A 14,698-nucleotide genomic window follows, 5' to 3' on the forward strand; every position below is an offset into this window, starting at 1 on the left:
CAAAACAGAACTCCTACAGATGAGTGACCACACCTGTTGCAAGGATAGGATAGGATGGGGTAGGGTAGGGTAGGATAGGATAGGATAGGATGGGATAGGATAGGATGGGATAGGATAGGATAGGATAGGATAGGATAGGATAGGATAGGATAGGATAGGATAGGATAGGATAGGGAGAGCTAAAATGAGCAGGGCTAGGAACCGCTGACTCACACAAGGCAAACAGGACAGCTGACCGCGGGCATTCAATGGGCATGCCGCATCAGCCCTGCTCTGAGCAGGCTGGGGCCAGCAGGTTTGGTCAGCATTGCCCTCCCTGTGGCACTTCTCTCCCTCAGCAGGTACTTCCCTCCTGGATGTAGGTGCTGGTGACAGTGGCAAGTGCCAGGCATCTCTTTGCTGGCATATAGGTCTCAGCCATGGCAACATACTCAGGCTCGATATTATTCTGCAAGGGTTTTGCTGTTTCTTCTCAGCTCCCTCCTGAAAGTTCTTTCTTAGCTCTGGGAGTGGCCTGAGGTCACTCCTTGCTCTGGGCTTCTGCTTTCTTGTTCATCCTTTGTCTGCTTTTAGATCACCAGGTTTTTTTGTGTGAGGACTTGGTGCTTGGTAAAATGCGTTTACAGGACTTAGGTGTTGGTTTGGAGTTGAGACTTAAGGACTGAGACAGTTTTTATACTAGCAGATGGGTTGTGCAGAGGTTGTGAGGATAACAGTGTTTTTTAAAGCTTCCCTGGGACTGCACGATGCTGCTTTATTTCCTGTTTATTCACCGGGACCTATTCCTTGATTTTTTTGGTTTAGATTTTAAATATTTTGAGGATGCCTCGGATGAATATAGAGACCAGCAAGGAACCCTCCTCCCACTCTGGAAGTTCCAGTATGACAAAACCAAGAGGCTTGCAGTTACTGCCATCTCCTGGTAAGTCTCTTTATTACAAACTTGCTCTCGGGTGTTCGCAGGACAGTGGAACTCAATGTCGTGGCGCCTTACAAGGCAGGGCTGGTTTCTCTGGGAACACTGTTTTGAATAATTACAGTCAGCTGCTTCGACAGCACCTTGATATGCCTGGTGCTTTTGGATGCAAAGCACCTTGTGTGAGGCTGAATGTGCCAGGCTTGTGTCATTCAGCAAAAGGTGAAGGCACAGCAGGCTCTGTGCAGCACTAGGGCAAAGTGAATGCAGTTAGCAGAGCAAAGAAGAGTCCCTTCTTGGGAAAGATGGGATAGACATGTCACATGTTTGGACAAAATGCTGTAGGAATCAATCTTGAAAAGCCCAGGGGAGGAGAAGGGATAGTGAATATATTTTTGACAAGTGTCAACACAAAAGAATTAAAGCAGCAGAAACAGAACTGCAAACATTGCATGTGCCAGAGAGGTATCACCATAGACTATAAGATGCTGAGGCACTGATGCCAGACAAGACCTTTATGCATGGTACATATTCAATCACTGCCCAGACAACAGTGGTATTTGTGTACTGGGATTTTACACAGTTCAGTTTAGTAGTCATTTACCCTGCAGTCGATCTGTGCATATTTATTTATGGTCAGTCCAAAACCAATCACTGATACTTTCAATACGACTCTCTTTTTCTGAGATGTTATCACCATGCTTATTACCATGAAAAAACCACTCATTACCAACCTGAATCGGTCCTTTTACTTTTTAACATGCTTGAATCTCCCCAGAATTGGCTTGGTTTGTACACTGAGCATAAGACATACATAGTCAGCTCCTGCCTTGTGCTCCCCTGCAGCTAGTCCACCTCTCACTTGTTTGTGGGGCAATGTCAACATATCTGTGTCTTGCCAAAGAGGATCTATGGAGAGACAGAGCACGATTGCTCTGTTCTTTCAAGCTACTGCAGTAATTATACTTTAATAGAATATCAAGGATGCAGTTGTGTGAGAATTACAAAATAACAGCAAAATGAGATGTAAAACTGGGAGAAAAGGCACCTTTTATAGGTAGTTTGGGCTGCTGTTATTCTTGTCTCCAGGAAATGATAACAGAAAGATGGCCCTGAAATTGGAAGAAGGACCCCAAATTGCCTTATGTAATAAGCTTTTCTAATTTTTTATTCTCATGTTGTTAGCAGTGACAGTGCATTTAGTGGATAGAGCAATAGCATTAGGATGCCTAGGTATTAGCCCAAGTGAAAAAGGAGAGGAGAAATTAAAAGAGAAGTGGTTTCATTTTATCATTTCAGAATAGCAAGTCAGAGAAAACACTCATTAGGTAATTTTCACATCCATTGATTTCACAGAATTGTTATCCACTGGTTGTGCTGTGTGAGCTTAGGGACAGCAACAGTACTGACCTTTGTCCCATATAAACCCTACAGTAACTGTCCACACACAGCAGAGGTTCTAAAGAAGGTATATGTTTTTCAAATAAAGGGACTTCAGAAAACACAGTAGATGGCTAATTGCTTATAGTCAGTATGCCTCAGCAAATATATTGCTCACTGGTTGGGTCAGAAGGGAATTTCCCTTCCTGGTCTGTGGGAATGATCATGAATTCATGAACTGATACCCGTCTCTTGAAGCATGCCTCATTATTTAATAACATGTAGGGAAAGTAAATTGTTTGGGTATAATTCTGATGTGGTTTAGCAACTCCTTTATTCTTGCCCCTGAAAGATGGAAACTGACATATTCCTGCCTTTTTCCTTTACTCAAAGACCTCATTTTTAAAAGTAAACTTACCATGACTATGAAATGCGTAAGAAGTGCGGGAGATTGACATCATGTCTGTCTGTGCCCTTTTTATCCTTTTCATCTACTGCTGTGGTCTTCTGATGTTCTATTTTTTTGTGCATCTTGAGTCTGGAAGAATTACTCATACACAAACTTTACTAGTGCATATGTTCAAAGGGTCAAGCCCTCAGACTGTGCGCAGTCCTGTGAGAATGGGCTCTGATATTAATATGTGAAACACTGTGCATTTCTGTGGACCTATACAGTTAATAATAAATGCAATCTTATATATATATTTTCTCATTTCAGGAATCCGAAGTACAAGGACCTATTTGCAGTGGGGTATGGCTCTTGTAAGTAACAAATGCAAAAGAATCATTGAAGATTTAAAACATTAAACAGGTGCACTGAGATCAAATCATATAATACTCTGGGGCATGGATTGCATCTCATAACAAGGACTCACCTAATTTCAAAGCAGTAAATTGAGATTTAACTCTAGATAGGGATTAGGCCTTTACAGTCCATGACATAAACATTCAGAAATGCATAGGCATAGACAGCATTAGCTAGGGTTTTTGGCTTATGACAGTGCTGACTCTCCCTTCAGTCAAGGACTTGCCTCTAGAAGCACCACTTAATCCTCTTTTTCTTACTTGATGGGCTCTGATTTCTCTGTTCTTGCACTTCTAATTGCTGAAAGACCAGATATGTTATGTTTTGCCAGAAGCTAATCATGAGAGACTTCTCTAAGTGTAAACTCATTGCTTGCTTGTTAGGAGACACCTTCCAGGGTATCTCAAAGGATAAGCTCTCTATTAGGGCACATCAGGCCTGGATGCTGTGAAAAGGCACTTTCCCTGCTGTAGTGTCTGGGATTGAACATGGGATAATTTTGAGTAGCAATGAACCTAAGGTTCAGGGGTTGCTGTGTTACTGCATATTAATCTCTATCCAGTATTACTGCTCTCACATTCAGGAAATGGAAAAGAATTCTAACAAGCTCATGTTTTCTCACCTTTTTTTGTTGTTGTTTTGCTGTGTGCAAAACAACACCTACCTCCTCAGTTTGTGGTTTTGGTTTTTTTTTTTTTTCCAACATGGGAATCCATGTCATCAACGTTGCATTTTGCCCTGTTCAGTATCTCTTGTTGCTTATAGACATGCTGACTGCTGTATTCTGAATTTTTCTCTTCACATCTCCCCCTTTACTCCTGTGTAGATGGGATAGTAATGTCACTGTGAATAAACATTCTCTCTCTCATTCTCTCACTCTCTTTACTTTCTAGCTCTACCTGAAGTGCTGACTATTGTGAATAGCTGCTTAGGCAGGGGACAGCATTCTGGTAGTTCCCCCTCACTGCTTCCCAGGGAAATTCCTGAAGGGAGGAAACCAGTTGTGAGACAAGTTTTCCTGGGGTCTTTCTCGCCCAGGTAGTGTTGGGTCTTCAACATTATCTTCTCAGCAGACTTCTCAATAAATTTCTCAGATCTCTTGAAAGTGCCTCTGGGACTTGCTAGGACTCTAGTCTTCTCCACTGTTAGTAGCTGCTGTAGAGTCACATTGCTGGCATTCTCACGTAGTGAACAGTGACTTTAAAGCCTCAACTTTGCATCTCATGGGTATTTTTAATTAACAAGGGAATACAGATGAATGACCGAAATCCCACACTATTTTAAGTCTCCACTGGCTTTTCTCAGAGCATCTGAGACCTGCACATCTCCAGGGCATCTGCTCCTTGCGGAGATGCCCCTGCAGGTCGTACCATTAACTCTGACACAAAGCAGAGAGGGGCTGAGAAAAGACCAGTATTGCAAAGGCAGCAGAACCTTTGTCTTGCTGCAAGAAGAGGACATGCTACAGAACAGTGAGGCTACAGTCATTAGATCTGTGAGAAGGACTACATGTTTTGGCCTAATAGGTCTCCCTGTTGTCTCTAGCAGGTGAGTTGTCCTTCTTCTCTGAGTTTTAGTATTTTATTTATTTAAGTAAAAGCCGACTCTTCTGTAGGTCACTAATAATTCTCTGTCTGGCTTGAAATAAAAATCAGTCATGGTGCTACAGGTAACCAGTGGTTGAGAATTGCAGATAGCGTGATTAGGCACTGAAATTTTTACCCTAAGTACCCTAACCATGGAAATTCTTTGTGGAGGACAGAGAGTGGGGGAGCCTAAGAGAGGGCCTTACCAGTAGCTATATCTTTGCCCACCAGTCATTTCAGTTAATCTATAGATGCTTGCAAATTACAGGTGGACATTTTTGCTAGTGTTCTTTGGGCTGAAAAAGTTAGAATCTGTTGTGAATATTCTGAACTACCAAGGCAAGTTGGTATTTATTTTAAGGGAACACCTTTCTTTGAATGAATGCTGAGGGCTCTCAGCTGTGATAAAATGGCTAATGAAATTCGTTGTTGAGAAATACAGTGTGTGTTGGATAAAAAGCTCAGCACTGGGCTCCAAGGAGATTGCTGTTTATTCAGGAAAGTGATCTTGAAGTCATTCAACTATATGTTTCTTTTCAAACACTTGGTAGTACTCAGCAAAGTCAAAAAAGCAAAACAAAAGATGATGGGAATTACTATGAAAGAAAAAGAAAACAAAACTGGATACAGTGGAAACAAGATAGAAAACTACATATAAAGCAGCAGTAGGAAAAACAATAGAAAACTAAAAAGACAACAAAGCAATTTGTGATAAACTGACATCTTGGTTATTGTGTGCAGTTCTGGGTGTGAACTCTGAAGAAGAATGTGTTAGGCTGTCAAAGGAATGGAAAAGGTCCAGAAAGGGGCAGGAAGGATGAACAGAAATGTATATAATGACTTTTGTATCAGAGAGCATGACCAGACTAGGACTCTTATAGCAGACAAGGGAGAGGGACTTGGTATGGGTCTGTAGAATTCTGAGTGGCAAGGAGAAAGTGAAGGGAGGTCAAATGTTCATTATTGCCCATAACACAAGAATGAGGGAGACCTTATGAAATCATTGAATAGCAGGATTAAGACAAATTTAAAACAGAATAATATGACAGATAATGAAATTGTGGAACTTTTCTTCCTTCCTTTGTGATCTGGAGGGCAGAGAAACACATGGATTCAAAAGAGGTTAGATAAATTTATGGAGGGCCAGTTTGCTGTTGGAAGGACAAACCACCTGATTCAGCAATTTCGTAACTGTGAGTTGCTGGGAGCGCTGAGCATGTACAAGGGGATAGATCTTTATTTGCTGACATTCTTACAGTGTTTAAGCACTTGCTACTCAGTACTCTTGGAGATAAGATACTTGGCTACAGGGACCTTTGGTGTGGTCCCAAATAGTCATTCTCATGTATTTCTCTGTGCTCTGACAATGAAACCGGAAGGATTGTATTCTGCTTGCAATATTGCAACATAAAATTACATTTTTCTCTTGAAGTTCACTCCATCTGAGCCCTGGAAATGTTCCTGTTAGTTTGCCAAGAAGCCTAAATTGGCCTGACAATCCTTTAAATTCAGCAGGCAGCAGCTATTCTAAAGAGCAGATTAGAATCAGCCTTTGCAAAAGAAAGCACAGTGAGAAGTGGTCAGGATATTCCTCGCCTTGTGCAGCACAGCAGAATCTTATTGTGCTTGCAGCCCCTGTGCTCAGAGTGTGTTGGAATCGGCAGTGCCTTCCCACTGCCCTGCCACCCAGGCACAGCGGAGAGCTACAAGCTCAAGGATCTGCTAAGCTCCCTGCTTAGCCTGTTCAGGCAGTTGTTCTAATTTGTTACACTAAGCAGGACCCTGACACGTGCTTTCTGGGTTGTGCAGAAGTATTTGTGGTTTGTGTTAGTTCTGCCAGGGTCCATTGTGCCAAGGGCAATACAAAGATGCAGAGGGAGGCAGCTCCTAAGTCAGTGGCTTGCCATCTAAGTGGGCAAGAGATCCAGAAGACTTCTTATCCCATTTTTATAGCAGACAGAGTGCATAGTTCATCTCAGCCAGCTGTAGCCAGCTAACAGCTAGGAGCTGATTCTCTGCCCCAAACTTCCCCTTTAGTCAGCGATCAGTGCATCCAGAGGCAATCCATTCTGCTGTAAGCCTGGTGTCAAAGAGAGGAGCTAAGTAGCCCTCTGGAAGGGGTGGTCTCTCCCTATGGACTGTAGAGTGAGCCTAGGCAGAGCACCTAGCCTAGATGCCTGTCTCTTAGATGGCTAAAGTGAGGCGAGATGAATCCTGACCAGAGGAAATAATCTGGGGGTCATACAGGGGCTGGGGTAGAGCCAGGAATGGAACCCAGATCTTTGAGTCTGCAGTGGCCATAATTACATCACCAGTCTTTTGTGCAGCATTCATTTGGGAGCACTGCCAAGATACAAATAACACATTTGTCCTACTGTACAAAGTATACTTTTTGAAACAAAAGGTCCCTTGTTTACTGTGGGTTCATTTCGCTCCAGCGTGGTGAGCTCTTTACAAAGAGAGCCCTAGCTTCTCCCTTGCTTTTGTATCCCATTTCTGGAGTTTTCACCAGTGATTTATTTGGATGGGATTTCTGATGCTAATGGTGTTTCTTTGGCATAAGACAGTCTCTTCTGAACAAGGAAATGTTGTCATTGTAATTTGCAATTCAGGCTCTATGCTGCTTGGCTGGAATTAATTTTTATTCCCGTCAGGAGGAGCTGTCTTTGTGGTTTTGTTTTTGCATAAATGAGATTGCTGGGTTTCTGGCTAGACTGACAGCCTGCAGTGCAGGGTTTAAAGAAGCTGTGATGGGTGTTGAGCTTGTGTTTTGCCTTGCTGATGGGAGCACCATGAACACAAGCTCAGGTCTTAGCAATCACCTCAGTTCATGTTCCAGAAGTAAGCGTGCCTCTAACAGCCTTCAGAGATGGCTTTTTAGTGCAGCTCCATCTGTCAGCACATGAGGTGAGTAGAGAAAACCAGTCTCTGTATGGCCAATGTATTTTATCCTACTGTTTCTTTGTGCTCAGTGGATGTAACTTGCCAGTCACAAAGGTGGGTGATGAGTATGGACTCACACGCAAAGCACTAGCAATCTGAGGTATCTGGCTAAGGTATCTAATCAGTTCTTCACAGTGCTGGGTCTGAAATGAGGCCTCATGTAGACAGGAGTAGACCACATAAAGATGCCTATACTGCTCTAGCTTTCTTGTGTAAAATCAGCATGGGCAATGCTAGTACAGGGTCCTTGTACTGGTGTGACTGCGTCCAAAGTAAGAGATATTATGACCCTGTGACTGAGCTAAATTGGTGTAAAATGTGGGCCAGAGCTCTGACAGGCATGAGGTGGTATTTAATAGATGTCCTGACACTCCCAGGTGCTGAGGAGTCATGGTTGAACACTGAGACCATGGGCCAGCACTTGTTGCACTCTCCTACAATGTAGTGTCAGGTAAACAGGGAGACTAGGTATACTTACTGGACAGTCTTGTATTTTCCCATTTCCTAAACACACTGCCCAATGAACATGGACAGTCTTTTATTTACTGCCCTCCACTGATGGAGACTGATGGGTGGCCATTGCAATACGGATATTCCCAAATGGGACACACTCAGGGTGCTTCAGAGGGAACAAGGAGAGGAGAAAATGAGCCAAGTGGCTTTAACAGCAAGGTACTGCGGCTTCCTGCTCACCTCTGTGCTTCATAGGTATTGCTTACTCTGCTGGAGGTCTCATCCATCAGCAGTGAGTTGAATCTATTCATCCTCAGTGCTCCATGAACTCTTAGCACTAAAGGATGAAGGAGCTAGCTCATCACTAACACTGGGAAATGTTCTCTCCAGGAAGTGTAGTGAAGACAAGATAGCAAGATGAATGTCAAATAAGATTGGCATGCTCAAGGAACATGCTTCTCTTACCTTGCAGACAGCTTCTTGGCCAGGATCAGATACTACACAGACAACTGAAAGAAGGATTCATTACTACACACCATAATTAGTGATGAGTATTTTCAGAATCAGGCATTTAAATTAGAGACTAGAATAAAGAAAATGACTGGTAACAAAACTATCTCACTTCTAGAGGGGAAAAGTCATCCTGCAGGGACTGAGAGAGTATGTCTGGAGGTATGCCATTTTCCTCTCCCTCTTTTTGTGCAAGAAGCCTGGGCCCCAGCTGTCTGGAAAGCAAACAGTGGAAAAAATCATTAGTAGAGAATTCCCAATCCACTATTCACTCCAAAGATTTAATGAAAATTAAGATCAGCTCCATATTACACACCATTTAGGTTCATACACAGGCTGTTCCAAGCCCCAAAGACTTCTACTAGGCCAAATACTTTATTTTCTAGCAAAATATTTCTCTGCCAAATATGAATTTGAGGGGCACAAGTAAGGGATCATAGAATCATAGAATGGTTTGGGTTGGAAGGAACTTTGAAGACCATCTTATTCCAACCCCCCTGCCATGGTCAGGGACACCTTCCACTAGACCAGGTTGCTCAAAGCCCCATCCAGCCTGGCCTTGAACACTTCCAGGAATGGGGCATCCACAACTTCTCTGGGCAACCTGCTCCAGCGCCTCACCAACCTCACAGTAAAGAATTCCTTCCCAATATCTAATCTAAATCCACCCTCTTTCAGTTTAAAACCATTACCCCTCATCCTACCACTAGACTCCCTCTATATGTGGGAGTGATATGATATGATATGACACTATGATAAAGTGTCCCTCTCCATCTTTCCTATAGGCCCCCTTCAAGTACCAGAAGGCTGCTAGAAGGTCTCCCCAGAGCCTTTTCTTCTCTGGGCTAAACAACCCCAGCTCTCTCAGCCTGTCCTCCCTCATATGGGAGGTACTCCAGGCCCCTGATCATCTTCGTGGCCCTCCTCTGGAGCTGCTCAAGCAGGTCCATATCTTTCTTATGCTGAGGGCCCCAGAAATGAACACAGTACTCCAGGTGGGATCTCACAAGAGTGGAGTAGAGGGGGAGAATCATCTCCCTCAACCTGCTAGCTGCACTGCTTTTGATGTAGCCCAGGGTACGATTGGTTTTCTGGGCTGCAAGCACACATTGCTGGCTCATACTCAGTTTTTCACCCACCAATACCCTCAAGTTCTTCTCTGCAGGGCTGCTCTCAATCCACTCATCACCCAGCCTGTATCCATCCTTGGAATCGCCCCAACCAAGGTGAAGGACCTTGCACTTGGCCTTGTTGAACTTCATGAGGTTCACACTGGCCCACCTCTCTAGCCTGTCAAGGTCCTTCTGGATGGCATCCCTTCCCTCTAGAGTATCAGCCACACCACTCAACTTGTCATCCACAAACTTGCTGAGGGTGCACTCAATCCCACTGTCCATATCCCTAGCAAAGATGTTAAATAGAGTTGGTCCCAATAAGGACACCTGAGGGACACAACTCATCACTGGTCTCCACCTGAGCATTGAATATGGTGTGTGACCATGCAGCCAATGCCTTATCCACCAAGTGGTCCACCCATCAAATCCACGTCAAATCCATTTTAGAGACAAGGGCGTTGTGTGCGAAAGTATCAAATGCTTTGCACAAGTCCAGGTAGATGACGTCAGATGCTCTTCCCTTATCCACCAATGCTGTAACCCCATCATAGAAGGCCACCAAGCTTGCCAGGCATGATTTGCCCTTAATGAAGCCATGTTGGCTGTCACCCATCACCTCTCTGTTTTCCATGTGCCTTAGCATGGCACTCCTTAGTTTCCAGGAGTATCTGCTCCATGACCTTGCTGGGCACAGAGGTGAGACTGACCAGCCTGTAGTTCCCTTGGTCTTCCTTTTTTCCCTTTTTAAAAATGGGCGTTATGTTTCCCCTTTTCCAGTCACTGGGAACTTCACCAGTCTGCCACAACTTTTCAAATATGATGGGTACTGTCTTAGCAACTTCATCTGCCAGTTCCTTCAGGACCCTTGGATGCATCTCATCAGGTCCCATGGACTTGTGCACATTCAGGTTCCTTAGGTGGTCTTGAACCTGATCTTCTCCTATGGTTGGCAGTACTTCATTCTCCCAGTCCAGCACAACTAGAACACTTGCCGGTAAAGACTGAGGCAAAAAAGTTGGTGAGTACCTCGGCCTTCCCCATGTCGGTTATTGCCAGGTCTCCCATTTCACTCATTGCGGGGGTGCAGTTTCTTTCATCTTCCTTTGTTGTCCTGTGTAGCTGAAGAAACCCTTCTTCTTATTTGTTAAGTCCCTAGCCATGCCTTGGCTTTCCTGGCCCCCTCCCTGCACTTCCAGGTCATATCCCTATAATCTCCCCAGGATGTATATCCCTGCCTCCACTGCCTATGTATTGTGGTTTCATGTTTTAGTTTGTCTAAGAGGTCTTGACTTAGCCAAGCTGGCCTCCTGCCTCCTCTGCCTGACTTCTTGCATGTCGGGACTGAGAGCTCTTGCGCCCTAAGAAAAATGTCTTTAAATATCTCCCAGCTCTCATTTGCTCGTTTTTCTTTGAGGGATGTTTCCCAAGGGATCTCACACACACTAGCGCCCTGAAGAGCCAAAAGTTTGCCTTTCTGAGGGTTATAGTCCTGGCTCTACTTTTTGCCCATCCTGTACCCCACAAGATTGAGAATTCTGCCAGGGAATGATCGCTGCAGCCCAGGCTACCTCCAATCTTGACCTCTCCAGTAAGTTCTTCCATGCTAGTGAACAACAGGTCCAGCAGTGCCTCTCCTCTGGTTGGGCTCTTCATCACCTGTACTAGGAAGTTTCCTCAGCACACTCCAGTAGTTTTCTAGACTGCTTGCAGTTTGCTGTGCCATTTTTCCAGCAGATGTTTGGGTGGTTGAAGTCCCCTGTCAGGGTCAGGGCCTGTGAGCCCTCTCCTGGTAGGAGAGGCCAAGGTACCCCGTTTCCAGGTTCTTCCAAGGGAAGGAAATTTATTAGGTGCCCGGTATCCTGATGGTTTCTGAGAGTGGTTCTTACCTCATGATTCTGTAGAGAGACATTGAAACATTAAAGTCTTGGCAATCTGAGTTATGGCAGGTACTCTAACATACAGTGTAGCATCTTGAGCATGTAAGCAAGACGCTTGTGCCAGGCATCAGAACAGACTTACTGTATCACAGCAAAATTGTGCCCTACCCTGCCAAGTACCTTCTCTTTGGCTATGGACAGTCTGTTGATTAAGATAAACTTGTGAAAAATGCAAGTCTGGGAGCTGGGTTAGGTATCAGGAAAACATTCCTTCCTGATCCCAATAGAAGAGCAATCAAAGCGTTGAAGCATAAGCGGCAATCATAACCCTCCTAAGGCAAGCCTATAGGTGTTCTGAGCATGGAGCTCTTCTTCTTGGAGTCAAGAAAGAAAGTAATGGACAAGAAGGCTTGACCCCATCCTACCTTCATGTGCTGGATGGAGGATTTTTCTTAAAAGCTGGGTCAAAGCATATCTTTTAGAATGATGCTCAGTTCTCTTGTCAAAACTCCATCTGATGGAGGTCCTTCACCTCCCTGCTATACTGCTCCAACTTTGAATTGGTCTGACCCCTGGCAAATGGTATCTCATTTCAAGGCTGAATTTGTCTAACTTACATTTTCAGCCATTGAAACTCATTATCGTCTTGGCAGCAAGCTTCAAAACCCTTTCCAGCAAGTCCCTTCTCCATAAGTGGTGTATGTGCCCACATGCATCGATGAAGACATCTCTCATTTTTCTCTTTAGGCTGAACTCAACAACCCATACTCAAGATTTGTTTTCCATCTGCTATGTTATTTCAGTGAACTTTCTCTAACCTTTCTTCAACTACCCACATTTTTCTTGAGTGCAAATGCCATAACCAGGCATACTCACCTAGTTTCTCTCTTATGCATGCCACCCACTGTTGTGTCATCTTCAGGCTCTCTCAGCAAACATTTTATATCATTATGTAGATCAAACTAAAAGTATTAACCAGTGCTGCACTAAGAACTGATGCCTGGAAATCTGCCCTGGAAACCATCTCTGTTCATTTCTGTTTACAGCTCTACTTTAGGCTCTGGCTGTGAACCAGTTTTTAATCCAGCTAGCATGTGCTCTGCTAATTCCATGTCATGTTAAGTTTTTAAATCAAATGTTATGATGTGCTTAACTGAATGCCAAAGGAATACACAGATATATTCTTGTTAGCACAGTTATTTTATCAGTCATCCTGAGAAGAGGGTGACTTTGACATTTACCCTCTCCATAGGTCTGGGGATCTAAGTAATAGGGGAGATAATTCAGCAGGACTGGGGTCCTCACACTGAAAGAATCTCACTGCATATAGATAAGGTCTGTGATCATTCATTCATGTTAACTACTTGTTAGAAGCTATAATGCTTTATCTGATCTTGAAATGTAGATAAATCCTTCAAGTTTTCTATGAGATCTCAGGCAAATTATGGAAATAACAACTTACGGAGCCCAGCTTTCTGAAACTCACAGATACATTAGAAAGTCATATAAAATAGAACTAAAAAGGATTTGAAAAAGTTATTAGTCCATCTTCATGCAAGATAGTACTTTATTGAAAATATGGGTTTGAGGACTAAATTTACTCCACTTAATGAAGATTGCATGCAGTGTAATCCTGGCACAGCTGAGAGTGAAGTCCTATAGATGATAGGCAATCCTTGTGACAAGGACAGAAGTGTATGTTTGAGAAGAAGAACCCTAAAAGCCTGAAAACTCTGATTTAACAGCATAGGCTGTGGGCTTAAGAAGAGTCAGTGTTAGAAATTATACCAGGTGTTTGTCTGTGGGTAATTTGCTTCTCTGCAGTGGTAGATTTAAAGGTTGTGATGCAGCATGTAGAAGATAGTCTGGATTGGCTTTACATAACAGGCTGCTATTAAATCTGGTATTTTCTGATGAATGACCAAAGAGCTTTAAGTAAAAGCACTAAGAGGATTGAATACTGCCTAACAAATTCAGATCTCTGAACCAGCTCACAGGAAGTCTTTTTGAGGTGGCTTTGGAGATGTTTATGTGTTTAAATTATGTTCCCAGAACAGGCAGAGAAGACTTCTGGGAGCGGAGTTCCCTGCTAATCTTTCTCTAAGCTACATGAATTTATTTTTATATTGAGAATAGAGATTGAAGATCTTGTCAGAGAGAGAAAACACATTTTAGATTGCTTAGATGAAATTCCTTGTCTTAGAGGGCTGTGTGCATGTGCGGTTCATGTGAGGGGACTCTGCTGGAGAGGGGAGTGCTGGCAGCAGTCTGCCTGATATAACAAATAAAATCCACTAAAATCACTGGCAACTAAGCAGCCATTATGTTTTAATTCTGTGATTGTCTCTTCTTTTTCCTCAACATAAATTCATTGCTGATAGTTAGATATCACTAACTATTACATAAACTACTGTTAATACTGTGACTACTGCTGGCAGCAGTCACATTAATGGTCTGTGTGCTGGACTGGGTTCAGAAGTGAGCTTCAGCCTCTTGGGACCCCACAGTAAAGCTACTGAAATTTTCTGAGTGCAATACTACAAAAGACTGATAGAAATTCATGTGGCCCACACACCTCAAAGAGACGTTCATATTGCAGCCTGGATTCAGTTTGCTATTTGGCGTACATTTGTGTAAAGCACTAAAATGCTGTAACAGATCCCAGCCTTGCAAAAATGTCTCTGTGTCAGTTCAGAGACATGTGCCTAGCACTGATCTGAAGTTGATAAAGTGAAATACGTCTTCAATGGTAAAACACCCAGGAGGTTCACTCTGACTTTTTCGTAAAAGGTTTGAGAACTGCGTTGTGCCAACATGGCGGCTGAGTGTTTTCCTTTTAGCTTTAGTGAACATATTGTTTATTGATGTTTTGGATATTTGTGCTGTAAATTGAATGACTATCACCTTTTGGGAATGCTGATGATGCCAGTTATTAACAGTAGTTTATGTAATAGTTAGTGATATCTAACTATCAGCAATGAATTTATGTTGAGGAAAAAGAAGAGACAATCACAGAATTAAAACATAATGGCTGCTTAGTTGCCAGTGATTTTAGTGGATTTTATTTGTTATATCAGGTAGACTGAAGCCCCACTAAGTAATGTGCCAAGTTG

The 14,698-nt window shown here is 43.2% G+C and overlaps 1 protein-coding gene across 1 annotated transcript in view; it reads left to right on the top strand.

Annotated features, from left to right (window-relative positions):
* Positions 1-14,698, top strand: part of DNAI1 (dynein axonemal intermediate chain 1) — a 155,002-nt gene that overhangs the window by 36,010 nt on the left and 104,294 nt on the right. Inside the window, exons 11-12 of the mRNA XM_075726345.1 lie at positions 805-922; positions 3,015-3,058. Of these exons, the coding sequence (XP_075582460.1) occupies positions 805-922; positions 3,015-3,058 (162 nt within the window). The remainder of the gene's footprint in view (positions 1-804; positions 923-3,014; positions 3,059-14,698) is intronic.

Source organism: Pelecanus crispus, chromosome Z (assembly GCF_030463565.1).
Source record: "Pelecanus crispus isolate bPelCri1 chromosome Z, bPelCri1.pri, whole genome shotgun sequence".
NCBI classification, from domain to species: domain Eukaryota; kingdom Metazoa; phylum Chordata; class Aves; order Pelecaniformes; family Pelecanidae; genus Pelecanus; species Pelecanus crispus.